Raw genomic sequence first — 18,723 nt, 5'->3', positions numbered from 1 at the left:
TCATCCTAGACATACCTCACCAGTCTTCCTAGACATGATACCTCACCAGCCATACTAGACATGATAGCTCACCAGCCATCCTAGACATGATACCTCACCAGGCATCCTAGACATGACACCTCACCAGTCATCCTAGACATACCTCACCAGTCTTCCTAGACATGATACCTCACCAGCCATACTAGACATGATACCTCACCAGCCATCCTAGATATGATACCTCACAAGCCATCCTAGACATATCTCACCAGCCATCCTAGACATGATACCTCACAAGTCATCCTAGAAATACCTCACCAGCCATACAAGCCATGACACCTCACCAGCCATCCTAGACATGATACCTCACAAGTCATCCTAGACATACCTCACCAGCCATCCTAGACATGATAACTCGCCAGTCATCCTAGACATGACCCCTCACCAGTCATCCTAGACATGATACCTCACCAGTCATCCTAGACATACCCCACCAGTCATACTAGACATGATACCTCACCAGCCATCCTAGACATGATAACTCACCAGTCATCCTAGACATGACACCTCACCAGTCATCCTAGACATGATACCTCACCATCATCCTAGACATAACTCACCAGCCATCCTAGACATGATACCTCACCAGTCATCCTAGACATACCTCACCAGCCATCCTAGACATGACACCTCACCAGTCATCCTAGACATGATACCTCACCAGTCATCCTAGACATACCCCACCAGTCATCCTAGACATGACACCTCACCAGCCATCCTAGACATATCTCACCAGTCATCCTAGACATATCTCACCAGTCATCCTAGACATATCTCACCAGCCATCCTAGACATGATACCTCACCAGTCATCCTAGACATATCTCACCAGTCATCCTAGACATGACACCTCACCAGTCATCTTAGACATGACACCTCACCAGCCATCCTAGACATATCTCACCAGTCATCCTAGACATGACACCTCACCAGTCATCTTAGACATGACACCTCCCCAGCCATCCTAGACATATCTCACCAGTCATCCTAGACATATCTCCCCAGCCATCCTAGACATGATCCCCCACCAGCCATCCTAGACATACCTCACCGGCCATCCTAGACATACCTCACCAGCCATCCTAGATATGATACCTCACCAGTCATCCTAGACATGATACCCTCACCAGTCATCCTAGACATGATACCTCACCAGCCTTCCTAGACATACCTCACCAGCCATCCTAGACATGACCCCTCACCAGCCATCCTAGACATATCTCCCCAGTCATCCTAGACATATCTCACCAGTCATCCTAGACATATCTCACCAGTCATCCTAGACATATCTCCCCAGCCATCCTAGACATGATCCCTCCCCAGCCATCCTAGACATACCTCCCCAGCCATCCTAGAAATGATACCTCACCAGCCATCCTAGACATGATCCCTCACCAGCCATCCTAGACATGATCCCTCACCAGCCATCCTAGACATACCTCACCAGTCATCCTAGACATGATACCTCACCAGTCATCCTAGACATATCTCACCAGTCATCCTAGACATATCTCCCCAGCCATCCTAGACATGATCCCTCCCCAGCCATCCTAGACATACCTCCCCAGCCATCCTAGACATGACACCTCACCAGCCACCCTAGACATACCTCACCAGCCATCCTAGACATGACCCCTCACCAGCCATCCTAGACATATCTCCCCAGTCATCCTAGACATATCTCACCAGTCATCCTAGACATATCTCCCCAGCCATCCTAGACATGATCCCCCACCAGCCATCCTAGACATACCTCCCCAGCCATCCTAGACATGACACCTTACCAGTCATCCCAGACATACCTCACCGGCCATCCTAGACATACCTCACCAGCCATCCTAGACATGACACCTTACCAGTCATCCTAGACATACCTCACCGGCCATCCTAGACATACCTCACTGCCAGTGTACAGTATGACAAACATTTAAAATGTAGTGAAATATATTTATTCACATCTTCAGCAAATTTTCATAAAAAAATATTTATTAGTATATTCATTCAATTTGGCTTGAATCTCAAATGTGTTAATATCTTAACAAAATTAGATAATGATACGTCTATGACGTGCCATATTTCAGCAGTATGTTCTTGTCACAGAAACATGGTACAAGTACCAATCATAAATCCAAAATCTGTTCATGTCCATTTTGTATGTTTTTAAAACTCTTTATGTGAGTTTGCACTCTAACATTATTTACAATTATACCTTAGGTGAAGCCAGACTACTCTGTATGAATGGGCTCCTTTTTGTTTTGATGTTTTTTAATTTTCTATTATCACACTGCATATATCCAGCATTTTTCCTTTTTTTTGTGGGGGAGGGGGGGTAGCTGTTGCCCCTTTCTTTTTAAAAATGCAGTGACATCAGCCAAAATGTATATCTGAAACTGATCTTCAATTTATTTAACTTCACATGGATGCAGACCTGTACAATTTAAGATAATAATCTCAAAAAGGTTTCCGACAGATCAATTTTGTATCTATTTTGTGTTGAAGTTCTGCCCGATTCCCGTGACTTTTATACATTTTTCTTCTAAATTTGACCAACTTTAAGGGTTAGTAATTCCCAACACACACAAATAATCTAGTTACACTGTGTTTTATTATATATATGTTATTTTGAGACCCTGGTTTGAGGTCATGTATCCTCCATAGTAAGAACCCAATCTATCCCTGAATACACACTATTACACAGGACTCCTTCACATCTATAGAGTAGGGTAATACCATGCACCATGTGGCACAAACCAAACTTTAACAGACGCGGGAAAGTTCAAGTGTTAGTTTCTGTATTCTTTTTTATGTCTCGTTACTAATTTCAGTTCGTATTGCTTTGCTAGATCAGATTGTATATATTTTTAATGAATCATCCGAATATTTTAATCACTCAAGCTAAGTTTGTTTTATTTAATATACATCTGTGCTGTTACTGTACACTTGTCATGTACCAGTAGTGTCTGGAGAGCTAGTTGATAGGGCTCTTAAGTAATTGGTATTTAATCTGATACATGTATTTCATGATTTATTACATGTTATCTAATAACTGTATTCAATATGTTAATTATTTATGTATCTATCTTCCTTGTACTGTTGTCATACTAATGATTGTCACAAAAAATAGCTCTGAAGTGTTGATGTCACATGTTCAACATGTGTGACTTTTAATGTTTCTGTATGGTAAGTAGATTAGTGACTACATACAAGTATCATCATAAGAATGCTGCAACAATGGTTAAGTTCACGTTTTTGTGATAAAGATGTCCTCTCACCAGGAAGACAATTTCATTTTCAATAGTCAACATCTCCAGTGATTTAATATCTGATTCACACAGATCTTTGTCTGACAATGGGATCTGTCAGAGTCCACTCCTGTCAGATCTAAATTATAAACAGTGCTTTCAGAATGATTTATCAGTCACAGTGTAGGTGTACCGGGATCTCCTAGCAGTAGCTATCACACAGAAAACTCAAAGAGGCACTCTCATTTGGAACCTGATTTCAAAAAAGTGCAAGTATCCATGATAACAATATACATATATGTTTAAACATTTTCTTGATCAGCATCAACTTCTCATCTGGTCAAATCTTCAACAATTCTTTGGTGGAACAGTTTGCATCTGAAATATTAACAAAAACAAAACAAGATAAGTTTATAACAGTGATTACTCTATTTTTACACAATCTCTGTAGCAGCAAAATGCTGACATATAAGCATTACAAGTTTCCACATGGTTATAATAACAAGAGGCCTATTGGGCATGTATCGTTTAATTGTTTCTTTTGTTATGTGTCAAAAAGATGAAATGTTTCCACTAAGTTGATATTTGGTGACCATTTCAAATTTCATACAGACATGAGATTACAATAGGCCAAAAAGTTTTTAATTACTCACCTGGCTATTTTAGAAATATAGATTTTTAAAGGTAGAAATCTGAGTCTCCAAGAATGTTGTACCTTAATTTGTATAACTTTTGATCCGCATATACTAAGATGCATGCACTGTAATTTAGTTGAAACCTGCCCAATAATTTTTGGAAGAGATATAACTTTTTGATGACTTTTCATCCCCACTTGCTAAGATTCTAGCATCAAAATTGGTTTAAAACCAGGTCCATAGAGTTTAGGAGATACCGTTTAATACAATGTTGATTGATGGCAAAATATGAAGACAATGGATGAAGCACCACAAGATAAGTTCATTGTAGTACACAATACGTTGTAACAAATAAACTTACAACCTATGAAGGGAGATAACTTGTGGACATGGCACAACACTCTGAGATGTTCACTAACAGGTTTAGTCAGTGCCATCTATCTTCAATCACAACCCTCTGAGATGTTCACCAACAGGTTTAGTCAGTCCCATCTATCTTCAACCACAACACCCTGAGATGTTCACTAACAGGTATAATCAGTGCCATCTATCTTCAACCACAACACTCTGAGATGTTCACTAACAAGTTTAGTCACTGCCACCTATCTTCAATCACAACACTCTGAGATGTTCACTAACAGGTATGATCAGTGCCATCTATCTTCAATCACAACACTCTGAGATGTTCACTAACAAGTTTAGTCACTGCCACCTATCTTCAATCACAACACTCTGAGATGTTCACTAACAGGTATAGTCACTGCCATCTATCTTCAATCACAACACTCTGAGATGTTCACCAACAGGTTAAGTCAGTGCCATCTATCTTCAATCACAACACTCTGAGATGTTCACTAACATACCTACCATTGTTTAACTGAGGTATCGTCCCCATCCTGTTTCCTACCATTGTTTAACTGAGGTATCGTCCCCATCCTATTACCTACCATTGTTTAACTGAGGTATTGTCCCCATCCTATTACCTACCATTGTTTAACCGTGGTATCGTCCCCATCCCATTACCTACCATTGTTTAACTGAGGTATTGTCCCATCCTATTACCTTCCATTGTTTAACTGAGGTATCGTCCCCATCCTATTCCCTACCATTGTTTAACTGAGGTATTGTCCCATCCTATTACCTTCCATTGTTTAACTGAGGTATCGTTCTGCTCCTATTACCTACCATTGTTTAACTGAGGTATCGTCCCCATCCTGTTTCCTACCATTGTTTAACTGAGGTATCGTCCCCATCCTATTTCCTGCCATTGTTTAACTGAGGTATTGTCCCCATCCTATTACCTACCATTGTTTAACTGAGGTATTGCCCCATCCTATTACCTACCATTGTTTAACTGAGGTATCGTCTCTGTCCTATTACCTACCATTGTTTAACTGAGGTATCGTCCCTGTCCTATTTCCTACCATTGTTTAACTGAGGTATCGTTCTGCTCCTATTACCTACCATTGTTTAACTGAGGTATAACTGAGGTATCGTCCCCATCCTATTAGCTACCATTGTTTACCTGAGGTATCGCCCCCGTTCTATTACCTACCATTGTTTAACAGAGGTATCTTACCCGTCCTATTACGTACCATTGTTTAACTGAGGTATAGTCCCCATCCTATTACCTACCATTCTTTAACTGAGGTATCGTCCCCATCCTATTACATTGTTTAACTGAGGTATCGTCCCTGTCCTATTTCCTACTATTGTTTAACTGAGGTATCGTTCTGCTCCTATTACCTACCATTGTTTAACTGAGGTATTGTCCCCATCCTATTACCTCCCATTGTTTAACTGAGGTATTGCCCCATCCTATTACCTACCATTGTTTAACTATGGTATCGTCCCATCCTATTCCCTACCATTCTTTAACTGAGGTAACGTCCCCATCCTATTACCTACCATTGTTTCACTGAGGTAACGTCCCTATCCTATTACCTACCATTGTTAAACTGAGGTATCGTCCCCATCCTATTAGCTACCATTGTTTACCTGAGGTATCGCCCCCGTTCTATTACCTACCATTGTTTAACAGAGGTATCTTCCCCGTCCTATTACGTACCATTGTTTAACTGAGGTATCGTCCCCGTCCTATTACCAACCATTGTTTAACTGAGGTATCGTTCTGCTCCTATTACCAACCATTGTTTAACTGAGGTATCGTTCTGCTCCTATTACCTACCATTGTTTAACTGAGGTATAACTGAGGTATCGTCCCCATCCTATTAACTACCATTGTTTAACTGAGGTATCGTCCCATCCTATTCCCTACCATTGTTTAACTGAGGTATCTTCCGCATCCTATTATCTACGATTGTTTAACTGAGGTATCGTCCCCATCCTATTACCTACCATTGTTATACTGAGGTATCGTCCCATCCTATTACCTACCATTGTTTAACTATGGTATCGTCCCCATCCTATTACCTACCATTGTTTAACTGAGGTATCGTCCCCATCCTATTACCTACCATTGTTTAACCGTGGAATCGTCCCCATCCTATTACCTACCCTTGTTTAACCGAGGTATCTTCCCCGTCTTATTACGTACCATTGTTTAACTGAGGTATAGTCCCCATCCTATTACCTACCATTGTTTAACTTAGGTATCGTCCCCATCCTATTACCTACCATTGTTGAACTGAGGTATCGTCCCCATCCTATTACCTGCCTTTGTTTAACTGAGGGATCGTCCCCATCCTATTACCTACCATTGTTTAACTTAGGTATCGTCCCCATCCTATTACCTACCATTGTTTAACCGTGGAATCGTCCCCATCCTATTACCTACCCTTGTTTAAACGAGGTATCTTCCCCGTCTTATTACGTACCATTGTTTAACTGAGGCATAGTCCCCATCCTATTACCTACCATTGTTTAACTGAGGTATCGTTCCCGTCCTATTACCTACAATAGTTTAACTGAGGTATCGTCTCTGTCCTATTACCTACCATTGTTTAACTGAGGTATCGTTCTGCTCCTATTACCTACCATTGTTTAACTGAGGTATTGTCCCATCCTATTACCTACCATTGTTTAACTGAGGCATCGTCCCCGTCCTATTACCTACCATTGTTTAACTGAGGCATTGTCTGCTCCTATTACCTACCATTGTTTAACTGTCGTATCGTCCCATCCTATTACCTACCATTGTTTAACTATGGTATCGTCCCATCCTATAGGTATTGTCCCCATCCTATTACCTACCATTGTTTAACTGAGGTAACGTCCCATCCTATTACCTACCATTGTTTAACTGAGGCATCGTCCCCGTCCTATTACCTACCATTGTTTAACTGAGGGATTGTCTGCTCATATTACCTACCATTGTTTAACTGTGGTATCGTCCCATCCTATTACTTACCATTGTTACCTACCATTGTTTAACAGAGGTATCTTCCCCTTCCTATTATGTACCATTGTTTAACTGAGGTATAGTCCCCATCCAATTACCTACCATTGTTTAACTGAGGTATCGTCCCATCCTATTACCTTCCATTGTTTAACTGAGGTATTGTCTGCTCCTATTACCTTTTACCTGAGGTATCGTCCCCGTTCTATTACCTACCATTGTTTAACAGAGGTATCTTCCCCGTCCTATTATGTACCATTGTTTAACTGAGGTATAGTCCCCATCCTATTACCTACCATTGTTTAACTGAGGTATCGTCCCATCCTATTACCTACCATTGTTTAACTGAGGTATCGTCCCCATGCTATTACCAACCATTGTTTAACTGAGGTATCGTCCCCGTCCTATTACCTACCATTGTTTAACTAAGGTATCGTCCCTATCCTATTACCTACCATTGTTTAACTGAGGTATTGTCTGCTCCTATTACCTACCATTGTTTAACTGAGGTATTGTCTGCTCCTGTTACCTACCATTGTTTAACTGAGGTATCGTCCCATCCTATTACCTGCCATTGTTTAACTGAGGTATCGTCCCCATCCTATTATCTTTGTTTAACTGAGGTATCGTCCCCATCCTATTATCTTTGTTTAACTGAGGTATCGTCCCCATCCTATTATCTCCCATTGTTTAACTGAGGTATCGTCCCCGTCCTATTCCCTAACATTGTTTAACTAAGGTATCGTCCCTATCCTATTACCTACCATTGTTTAACTGAGGTATCGTCCCATCCTATTACCTGCCATTGTTTAACTGAGGTATCGTCCCCATCCTATTATCTCCCATTGTTTAACTGAGGTATCGTCCCCGTCCTATTATCTACCATTGTTTAACTGAGGTATTGTCTGCTCCTGTTACCTACCATTGTTTAACTGAGGTATCGTCCCATCCTATTACCTGCCATTGTTTAACTGAGGTATCGTCCCATCCTATTACCTGCCATTGTTTAACTGAGGTATCGTCCCATCCTATTACCTTCCATTGTTTAACTGAGGTATCGTCCCCATCCTATTATCTCCCATTGTTTAACTGAGGTATCGTCCCCGTCCTATTTCCTACCATTGTTTAACTGAGGTATCGTCCCCGTCCTATTACCTAACATTGTTTAACAGTGGTATTGTCCCCGTCCTATTACCTACCATTGTTTAACTGAGGCATTGTCTGCTCCTATTACCTACCATTGTTTAACTGTGGTATCGTCCCATCCTATTACCTACCATTGTTTAACTATGGTATCGTCCCATCCTATTACCTACCATTCTTTAACTGAGGTATCGTCCCCATCCTATTACCTACCATTGTTTAACTGAGGTATCGTCCCCATCCTATTACCTACCATTGTTTAACTGAGGTATCGTCCCCGTCCTATTAGCTACCATTGTTTACCTGAGTTAACGTCCCCGTTCTATTATCTACCATTGTTTAACTGAGGTATCTTCCCCGTCCTATTACGTACCATTGTTTAACTGAGGTATAGTCCCCATCCTATTACCTACCATTGTTTAACTGAGGTATCGTCCCCATCCTATTACCTACCATTGTTTAACTGAGGTATCTTCCCCGTCCTATTACGTACCATTGTTTAACCGAGGTATCGTCCCCATCCTATTACCTACCATTGTTTGACCGAGGTATCGTCCCCATCCTATTATCTACCATTGTTTAACTGAGGTATCGTCCCCATCCTATTACCTACCATTGTTTAACCGTGGTATCGTCCCCATCCTATTACCTACCATTGTTTAAATTGTTTAACTGAGGTATCGTCCCCATCCTATTACCTACCATTGTTTAAATGAGGTATTGTTCCCGTCCTATTACCTACAATAGTTTAACTGAGGTATCGTCCCTGTCCTTTTACCTACCATTGTTTAACTGAGGTATCGTTCTGCTCCTATTACCAACCATTGTTTAACTGAGGTATCGTCCCCGTCCTATTACCTTCCATTGTTTAACTGAGGTATTGTCTGCTCCTATTACCTACCATTGTTTAACTGTGGTATCGTCCCATCCTATTACTTACCATTGTTAAACTATGGTATCGTCCCATCCTATTACCTACCATTGTTTAACTGAGGTATCGTCCCCGTCCTATTACCTACCATTGTTTAACTGTGGTATCGTCCCATCCTATTACTTACCATTGTTAAACTATGGTATCGTCCCATCCTATTACCTACCATGGTTTAACTGAGGTATTGTCTGCTCCTATTACCTACCATTGTTTAACTGAGGTATCGTTCTGCTCCTATTACCAACCATTGTTTAACTGAGGTATCGTCCCCGTCCTATTCCCTACCATTGTTTAACTGAGGTATTGTCCCATCCTATTACCTACCATTGTTTAACTGAGGTATTGTCCCCGTCTTCTTCTTCATCACTATCCTCTCTGTTTTCATTTCTGGCTGTAAAGACATCTGAGGTATCGTCCCCGTCCTATTACCTACCATTGTTTAACTGAGGTATTGTCCCCGTCTTCTTCTGCATCACTATCCTCTCTGTTTTCATTTCTGGCTGTAAAGACATAGCAGAAAGTTTAAATTCATTATCAAGAAATAACTATCCTTAGCAGAGAAATAACATATTCAGTATATTATATATACTATAGTCCTGCAGGTAAAACTTTTACAGCTATTACCCTAACCCTGACAGGGAAAGAAAAAGAGTACTGTATATTTTATTACCAGTGAGTTATCAAACTCCATCAATTTCATAAACAATACTTTCCACACAGTGTGAAAATATCAATTTTGATTAACCAATCAAAACTGTACTTATTATTTACTTCATTCAAAGATTTCCTGTTCAAACAGAGATAAAGTGATGGTCGAATAAGTGGCTTTTTTGGTACATCTTTGCTTATTATACTAAAGTGTTTATCTGAATACACAACTGCAAACATGTCATCAAAATCTTACCAAACGATAACAGAAAATGGTAGAATTGTGTCACATAACCCGGTCAAAAGTGTGCACAGCCATGCTGTCAAGCATGGTGAGATTAGAGATTTTTATTATCACTCAGGCACACTATTGTGCGCAACAAGAGGTCATTATAAAGTACAATATAACAATGATATGGTTGACCGTAAAGCACTCATCTTACTATGCTAGCGTATAATAATATAGTGGAAACTATTACACTCCTTATACAATGATAAACACAATATTACACTGTTCATACGTACTATCATACCTTATTATAATAGACAATATAACGCACTGCTCATACACTGACACTCATCATACACTGTGATATACATTTTTACACTCATTTTACAATACTATTACGATGGTATAATACATAGCATTACATTCACATTTAGAGTATGGCACCAATGACTACGCTATAAAATCCCAAACGGTTTAAAATCAGTTATATTTATGTCATTGAAAATAGTATTAAAATGTAATAAGACAAACATTTAATGGCCTGTTGACAAACATTTAATGGCCTGTTGACAAACATTTAATGGCCTGTTGAATATCATATATTTCACTTGTATGGCAGAATATACCAATATCTTGATATGTGCTTTGAACTTGTGAAAAAAAAGTTTTTCTGCAATACTTGTGAAATATAGCTGGTATTCATTGGGAAACCATTGTAATAGTTCATGTCTACCCAAATCTCTTAGAAAAAAGGATTTTATATGAATAGCTTGATTTCTATATCTGAAAGGCAAATGCTTAATTAATGCCTTTGTTCCTGGTTTTATACAACAAGAGGACCAATAGGCCTGAATCGCTCACCTGGTATTAATCTCACACTTGTAATCTTAAAAGTGGACTAATGTTCAGCTAAAGGCAAAATATCTGTGTTCGATTCATTAGAATCTATTAAATGATTTAAACATATGATGCCTGTGACCTTGAAAGTCAAACAAGGACATTAATTTGAACAGAGTTTATAGCCTTCCGTCAAAGCATACTTCTGGCCAAATATCATTACCCTGAACCTTTTGAATATTCAGAACAAGTCATTTACAGATTTAAACATATTTGATCATTATCCTATACCTCTTGGCCTATGGGTACTCAGAAGAAGTTGTTTACAGGTTTTAAACATATTTGACCCCTGTGACCTTGAAAATGGGTGAAGGTCATTTGTTTGAACAAAGTTGGTAGCCCTTCATCCCAGCATGTTACTGGCCAAATATCATCACCCTAGGCCTTTTGGTTATTCAGAAGAAGTTGTTCAAAGATTTTAACATATTTGACCCCTTTGACCTTGAAAATGGATGAAGGTCATTAATTTCGAACAAACTTAGTAGCCCTTGATTCCAGCATGCTACTGGCCAAATATCATCATCCTAGGCCTTTCGGTTACTGGAAAGAAGTTGTTTAAAGTAAAAAGTTGACGCCGGACAGATGGACGACTGATGCCGCACCATGGCTGACATAAGGGCAAGTGAGCTAAAATCACAAAATGGTCATCATGGTACAAATTACTGATATAAACTGTAGAAAATAACAGTTATACCAGATTAATGTTCTATTTTTTTCCACTTTATTTAAAACTAAATGATATGAGATGAGGTATCATAGGTAAACAACCCATGTCTGTCTATAAAATGATAACACAGTATCCAAGGTAAAATACCACTTACCCATCTCCTCTTTGTCTCGACGATATTTTTCCACCTGGAATTGAAAGTAAAGAAATTGTGCTCGCTCAGTTTGTTCCATATATGATCATATCTTTTCCCTTAAGTGACAGACTTTTCCTAACTTATAAACTGTTGATAATCTTGTTATAATTTTCTTTTCTTATAAATGTTATAAATAAGATGCATATTGTCTTCGCCCTTGAGGAACATGACTGACTAACAGATTTCAATCCTTTCCTCATACAAGGCTGATAAATGTATAGCATTGTATCACCTATATAACAACCATCTGACTGGATATATCACAAAACTTTAACACAAAATGTTCCCCTTTCCCATTTAAATTTCCAAAATCATATTTCCCCAATTCTCTATCAAAATCAAACAAGTAATCACCCCTTAAATCAGAGTGACCATGCTGATAACAATGGTGTCACTGTTCTACCGGGTATTTCAGTATTATCAAATGCTCATCACTCTTGCATTAGGGAAACATGATTATTTGTTACCCTTAAATCAACCATGTTTCACTTAGAAACACCTGCCTATAGAAAAAAAAATTGTCACAGTATTACTCCAGGTATGCCAGAGACAAATATGTGCTGCTGATTCACAACAATTTAAGAATTTTGTGAGATTTCCTTAAACATATTAACAACTCTTTTTAATCAGCTGTATTATGTAACAATCAATCAAGATCACCATTGGTCGATATTACGTATCCTATCTTACACAACAAAAAAGTATCTTGTTGAGATGACAGAACTCTTGTGATCTAACAGATAACATACCGCTACTTCATGTGTATCCCTGTTTTTACGTATTTCTATTGCCTCCTTTTCCAGCTTTTCCTTGAGAGCATGCATCCCCGACTCTGAGCAGACGATGTGTGCCTCCACATTTTTGGTACCAGTATTGAATATTATATCAATCTTTGACCCTTTTGCAGCCATCTTTCGCAGCCTCACACCTTTCCTCCCAATAAAGTTTCCGATGTCTTTCTGACGCAGTGCCGACAGGACTATGACCTCCTTGTGTATTTTCCTTGTTTGAGGGTTTGTAGAGATGGGCTCCAGGAGGCTACAGCGGTTGCTCTGTAGGAGTTGCTGTAGGATATAGAGGAACCTGCTGGCGCTCGACTGGCTGTCATCTAACAACTTTACCTGTATCAGTCGGTCTCGGAAAGTTTTAAGAAATCCATGGAATTCCTCACAAGGGTCCTGCTCTGCTATGAAGTGGTCAAAATAGGATTTTGCTGCTGTTATGTCTTCTGTTGAAATCGCTGCCCACCTTTCAGCTAAAACTTTATGTATGTTTTCTTCTTTGCTGTCGACTTGACCTGCAATATTTGCGAAAGTCAGGACAGATTATTGATAAAATCTTTGCCTTGAAATCTCAAAAGAAAAAACAAATATACCAGCTAATGTTTAAAGTAGTATGGAATAGGACTTTCAGCTAATACAGGATGTTAAAATGAATTATCATTATGATTTTACATGAAATTTATGAAACAAATCTAGATGTTTTCAAATAAGTGAATGTCTTCCGAGTACTTCTGTAATTTGTTAATAATGAATTTATAATTAAATTTTGTCAAGAATTTACAATAACAAGAGATCATTCTATTTAAGGACTTCCCACCCTTCGTAATACACATATTATTCTTGTCGTATGTTCATGTCGTCGTCTAAATGCCGTAGTGTAAATTATAGTTACACTTGGTAGACAATAGTACATGTGCGTGACGATGATATATGTCAACAACCGATATCAACACTTCACCGGGAAATGTTTGATCACACGTACTTAAGAAATAAAGATTCCAATACAAAGACATAAATGGACTCACGGGAAGACACCGACATGAGACAAGATGACTTTAAGAAGGTCATATATGAAGCGCATGGAATGCAGACTGGTGTGTTGTGTGTACTGACCTCACAATGGAATACAGACTGGTGTGTTATGTGTACTGACCTCACAATGGAATACAGACTGGTGTGTTATGTGTACTGACCTCACAATGGAATACAGACTGGTGTGTTATGTGTACTGACCTCACAATGGAATACAGACTGGTGTGTTATGTGTACTGACCTCACAATGGAATACAGACTGGTGTGTTATGTGTACTGACCTCACAATGGAATACAGACTGGTGTGTTATGTGTACTGACCTCACAATGGAATACAGACTGGTGTGTTATGTGTACTGACCTCACAATGGAATACAGACTGGTGTGTTATGTGTACTGACCTCACAATGGAATACAGACTGGTGTGTTATGTGTACTGACCTCACAATGGAATACAGACTGGTGTGTTATGTGTACTGACCTCACAATGGAATACAGACTGGTGTGTTATGTGTACTGACCTCACAATGGAATACAGACTGGTGTGTTATGTGTACTGACCTCACAATGGAATACAGACTGGTGTGTTATGTGTACTGACCTCACAATGGAATACAGACTGGTGTGTTATGTGTACTGACCTCACAATGGAATACAGACTGGTGTGTTATGTGTACTGACCTCACAATGGAATACAGACTGGTGTGTTATGTGTACTGACCTCACAATGGAATACAGACTGGTGTGTTATGTGTACTGACCTCACAATGGAATACAGACTGGTGTGTTATGTGTACTGACCTCACAATGGAATACAGACTGGTGTGTTATGTGTACTGACCTCACAATGGAATACAGACTGGTGTGTTATGTGTACTGACCTCACAATGGAATACAGACTGGTGTGTTATGTGTACTGACCTCACAATGGAATACAGACTGGTGTGTTATGTGTACTGACCTCACAATGGAATACAGACTGGTGTGTTATGTGTACTGACCTCACAATGGAATACAGACTGGTGTGTTATGTGTACTGACCTCACAATGGAATACAGACTGGTGTGTTATGTGTACTGACCTCACAATGGAATACAGACTGGTGTGTTATGTGTACTGACCTCACAATGGAATACAGACTGGTGTGTTATGTGTACTGACCTCACAATGGAATACAGACTGGTGTGTTATGTGTACTGACCTCACAATGGAATACAGACTGGTGTGTTATGTGTACTGACCTCACAATGGAATACAGACTGGTGTGTTATGTGTACTGACCTCACAATGGAATACAGACTGGTGTGTTATGTGTACTGACCTCACAATGGAATACAGACTGGTGTGTTATGTGTACTGACCTCACAATGGAATACAGACTGGTGTGTTATGTGTACTGACCTCACAATGGAATACAGACTGGTGTGTTATGTGTACTGACCTCACAATGGAATACAGACTGGTGTGTTATGTGTACTGACCTCACAATGGAATACAGACTGGTGTGTTATGTGTACTGACCTCACAATGGAATACAGACTGGTGTGTTATGTGTACTGACCTCACAATGGAATACAGACTGGTGTGTTATGTGTACTGACCTCACAATGAAATACAGACTGGTGTGTTATGTGTACTGATCTCACAATGGAATGCAGACTGGTGTGTTATGTGTACTGACCTCACATGTATGTATCACATGCTTACACCTATACACTAGCTCGAGGTCGTTACGATTCTTGCTGTCAAGGAAGTTATGCTCTGCCTAGTAAATTGTTTTTTCATATGCAGTGCACTATGTGAAAATATTGTTTTGTAAAATATCAAGATCCTGCATGAGTGAGTGCATGTGAGAACGGCATACCATGCGATAGTCACTCGGGTTACCGGACATGTAGATATACCATGCACTAGCGAGCTGTTGAATGATGTCCAAACTGTACATGATCGAGAGGAATTTGGTTCCATAACAAAACAATTGAAAATTTTGATGTAATAATTTTAACTAATTTAGATCATTATGATTAACATGTTTGCAAAAAGAGATAACTGTCATTGCATAAATTTTATCCCTCTGCAAAAAGTTCTGATTTTTTTCAAGGAAAACAACTCTAATATCAGGATCAAAGTGATTGTAAAATCTGTATATATTGTTCAATTTTTCACTCTTTTTGTATGAAACTATATGTCCTGTCTGCTTTTAGCTTGTTTGGTTTGTTTGTCTGAGTTTTATGTCCTATTAACAGCTATGGTCATTTAAGGACATGCCAGGATTTGATAGTGCAGGAAAGCTGGAGTTCCTGGAGAAAAAACCACCGCCAACGGCCAGTACCTGGCGACTGCCCTACATAGGTCTCGATCCCACGACCCAGTGGTGAAGGGCTAGTGGTAGCAGAATGTCAGGTGCTTTATAACCACTATTTCCTTTTTTATTGTTGTGATAGTTACGAACAATGCCACATACCAAAAAAAAATGGAAAATATTAAATTGACTAACATTCAACCTTTTGAGTATTTTTCCTCAAAAAATCTGCAGTCTATTTGAACGCTAAGATTTTCATAAAATCACCTATACATAGTTGCAAGCATAACCATTTACTCCAACAGTGTTGGTATACACAGCGAGATACTTTTGACAGGCGCAGCGTCGCAACTGTCGGCAAAACCATATCCGATAGACAAAAGGCCAACCAGCGGCCTCTTATATTATAGGAGTACATAACCATTATGTGAAAGTTTCAACGAATTGTGCTGGTAAAGATGGAGCTTCCTTAATCCTTACACATGCTCTTGTGACAATGGTTGGAAAATTAATTAAAATACGTTTGATTTACTTTTATATAATCAAATTTATAACAAAACATTTCTAACAGCGAATCTTATCATACGAGTGGACCAAACCACAGGGACCTGAGCATTTTTTACAGCTATATTTGGACCTAAGGTGTTCCTAGTAATATCGGACAATAAACGATAAATCCCGATACACTTATAAGCTTACCTGTAGTATCAATCTTACACGCGCAAATTATTCTGGGAATTCTTTTCAGATCTTCCAGCTGTAGCTTCCCATGTAACCTGTTTGTTATAAAGTGGAACTTGGCTCGCCATTTCATGTCATGACAGAGACAAGCCTTACGTGCATCAACCTCCATTTTGTGGAAATCGACGTTTTTCGTAATCTAACAGACGCTTATCACAGACAGTTTACCTCCTGGTGCAAACACTTATGTGGCCAAGATTTTCTACTTTCGTTTTGATCAAAAATAGTTTTTCCTGTAATTAAACGAAATCTGATGCAGACGATTATTTTAAAATCTTTGGTTTTAATCGTTTTAGATCACCTTGATATCAAACTTCAGCATATGCCTTGTGTGTTATACTGATGTCAATCTCATCAAATGCCCGGTCTTTTACACTGATGTCAAACTTCATGCAACGCTCAGTCTTCGTTGTGCTTATGTCAAACTTAGTCAAATGCCCGGTATGTTACACTGATGTCAAACTTCATCAAATGCCTGCTCTGTTATACTGATGTCAAATTTCATCAAATGCCCGGTCTGGTACACTGATGTCAAACTTCATCAAATGCCCAGTCTGTCAATTAAACTTTATCAAATTCCTGGTCCGTTACATTGATGTCAAACGTCATCAACTGCCTGGTCTGTTACACTGATGTCAAACTTCATCAAATTCCCAGTCTGTTACACTGATGTCAATTTAAGCTTCATCTAATGCCCGGTCTTTTAAACTGATGTCAAACTTCATCATTTGTCCAGTTTATTATACTGATGTAACGGAACTGGTCTGGGTTGAACGTTGGTGACCAGATAGCTCAGTTGGTAGAGCATCCGTCTAGATTTCGGAGGGTCCCTGGTTCGAACCCGAATCTGGCGGTGCATTTTTCCTCTCCTGTTACATTTGGCGCCCAACGAATTATACCCACAGAAGGTGGTATAGGGTCTAGTGTGTCTTCGGGGTAGAAGACTTTGTTAAAGGAGGGAGGAATGTAGCGGAACTGGACTAGGTCGTTCGTCAACAACCAGATAGCTCAATTGGTAGAGCATCCATCTAGAGCTCGGAGGGTCCAAGGTTCGAACCCCGGTCTGGCCGTGTATTTTTCCTCTCCTTTAACACTGATGTTAAGCATCATCAAATGCCCGGTCTGTTATACTGATGTCAAACTTCATCCAATGCCCAGTCTGTTACACTGATGTCAAACTTTATCAAATGCCTGGTCTGTTACACTGATGTCAAACTTCATCATTTGTACAGTCTGTTTCACTGATGTCAAACTTAATCAAATGCCCGGTCTTTTAAACTGATGTCAAACTTCATCAAATGCTTAGTCTGTTAAACTGATGTCAAACTTCATCAATTGCCCAGTCAGTTACATTGATGTCAAACTTCATCAAATGCTCAGTCTGTTACACTGATGTCAAACTTCATCAAATGCCTGGTCCGTTACACTGATGTCAAACTTCATCAAATGCCCGGTCTGTTACACTGATGTCAAATTTCATCAAATGCTCAGTCTGTTACACTGATGTCAAACTTCATCAAATGCTCAGTCTGTTACACTGATGTCAAACTTCATCAAATGCCTGGTCCGTTACACTGATGTCAAACTTCATCAAATGCCCGGTCTGTTACACTGATGTCAAATTTCATCAAATGCTCAGTCTGTTACACTGATGTCAAACTTCATCAAATGCTCAGTCTGTTACACTGATGTCAAACTTCATCAAATGCCTGGTCCGTTACACTGATGTCAAACTTCATCAAATGCCCGGTCTGTTACACTGATGTCAAATTTCATCAAATGCTCAGTCTGTTACACTGATGTCAAACTTCATCAAATGCTCAGTCTGTTACACTGATGTCAAACTTCATCAAATGCCTGGTCCGTTACACTGATGTCAAAC

General features: G+C 39.5%; 1 protein-coding gene across 1 annotated transcript; it reads right to left on the bottom strand.

Moving 5' to 3' along the window:
• Positions 1-1,971: 1,971 nt before the first annotated feature.
• On the bottom strand, positions 1,972-16,994 carry LOC110458475. Its single transcript, XM_021510191.1, has 5 exons — positions 16,800-16,994; positions 12,734-13,281; positions 11,943-11,976; positions 9,781-9,847; positions 1,972-3,658 (listed from the first exon to the last, which is right to left on the bottom strand). Coding segments are annotated over exons 1-5 (804 nt in total). The 5' UTR covers positions 16,954-16,994; the 3' UTR covers positions 1,972-3,657.
• Positions 16,995-18,723: the final 1,729 nt, after the last annotated feature.

The sequence above is a fragment of the Mizuhopecten yessoensis genome, unplaced genomic scaffold, assembly GCF_002113885.1.
Source record: "Mizuhopecten yessoensis strain PY_sf001 unplaced genomic scaffold, ASM211388v2 scaffold9615, whole genome shotgun sequence".
Lineage (NCBI taxonomy): Eukaryota > Metazoa > Mollusca > Bivalvia > Pectinida > Pectinidae > Mizuhopecten > Mizuhopecten yessoensis.
Note: the sequence above shows the minus strand (reverse complement) of the source record. Positions and strands in the feature narration are given on the sequence as shown.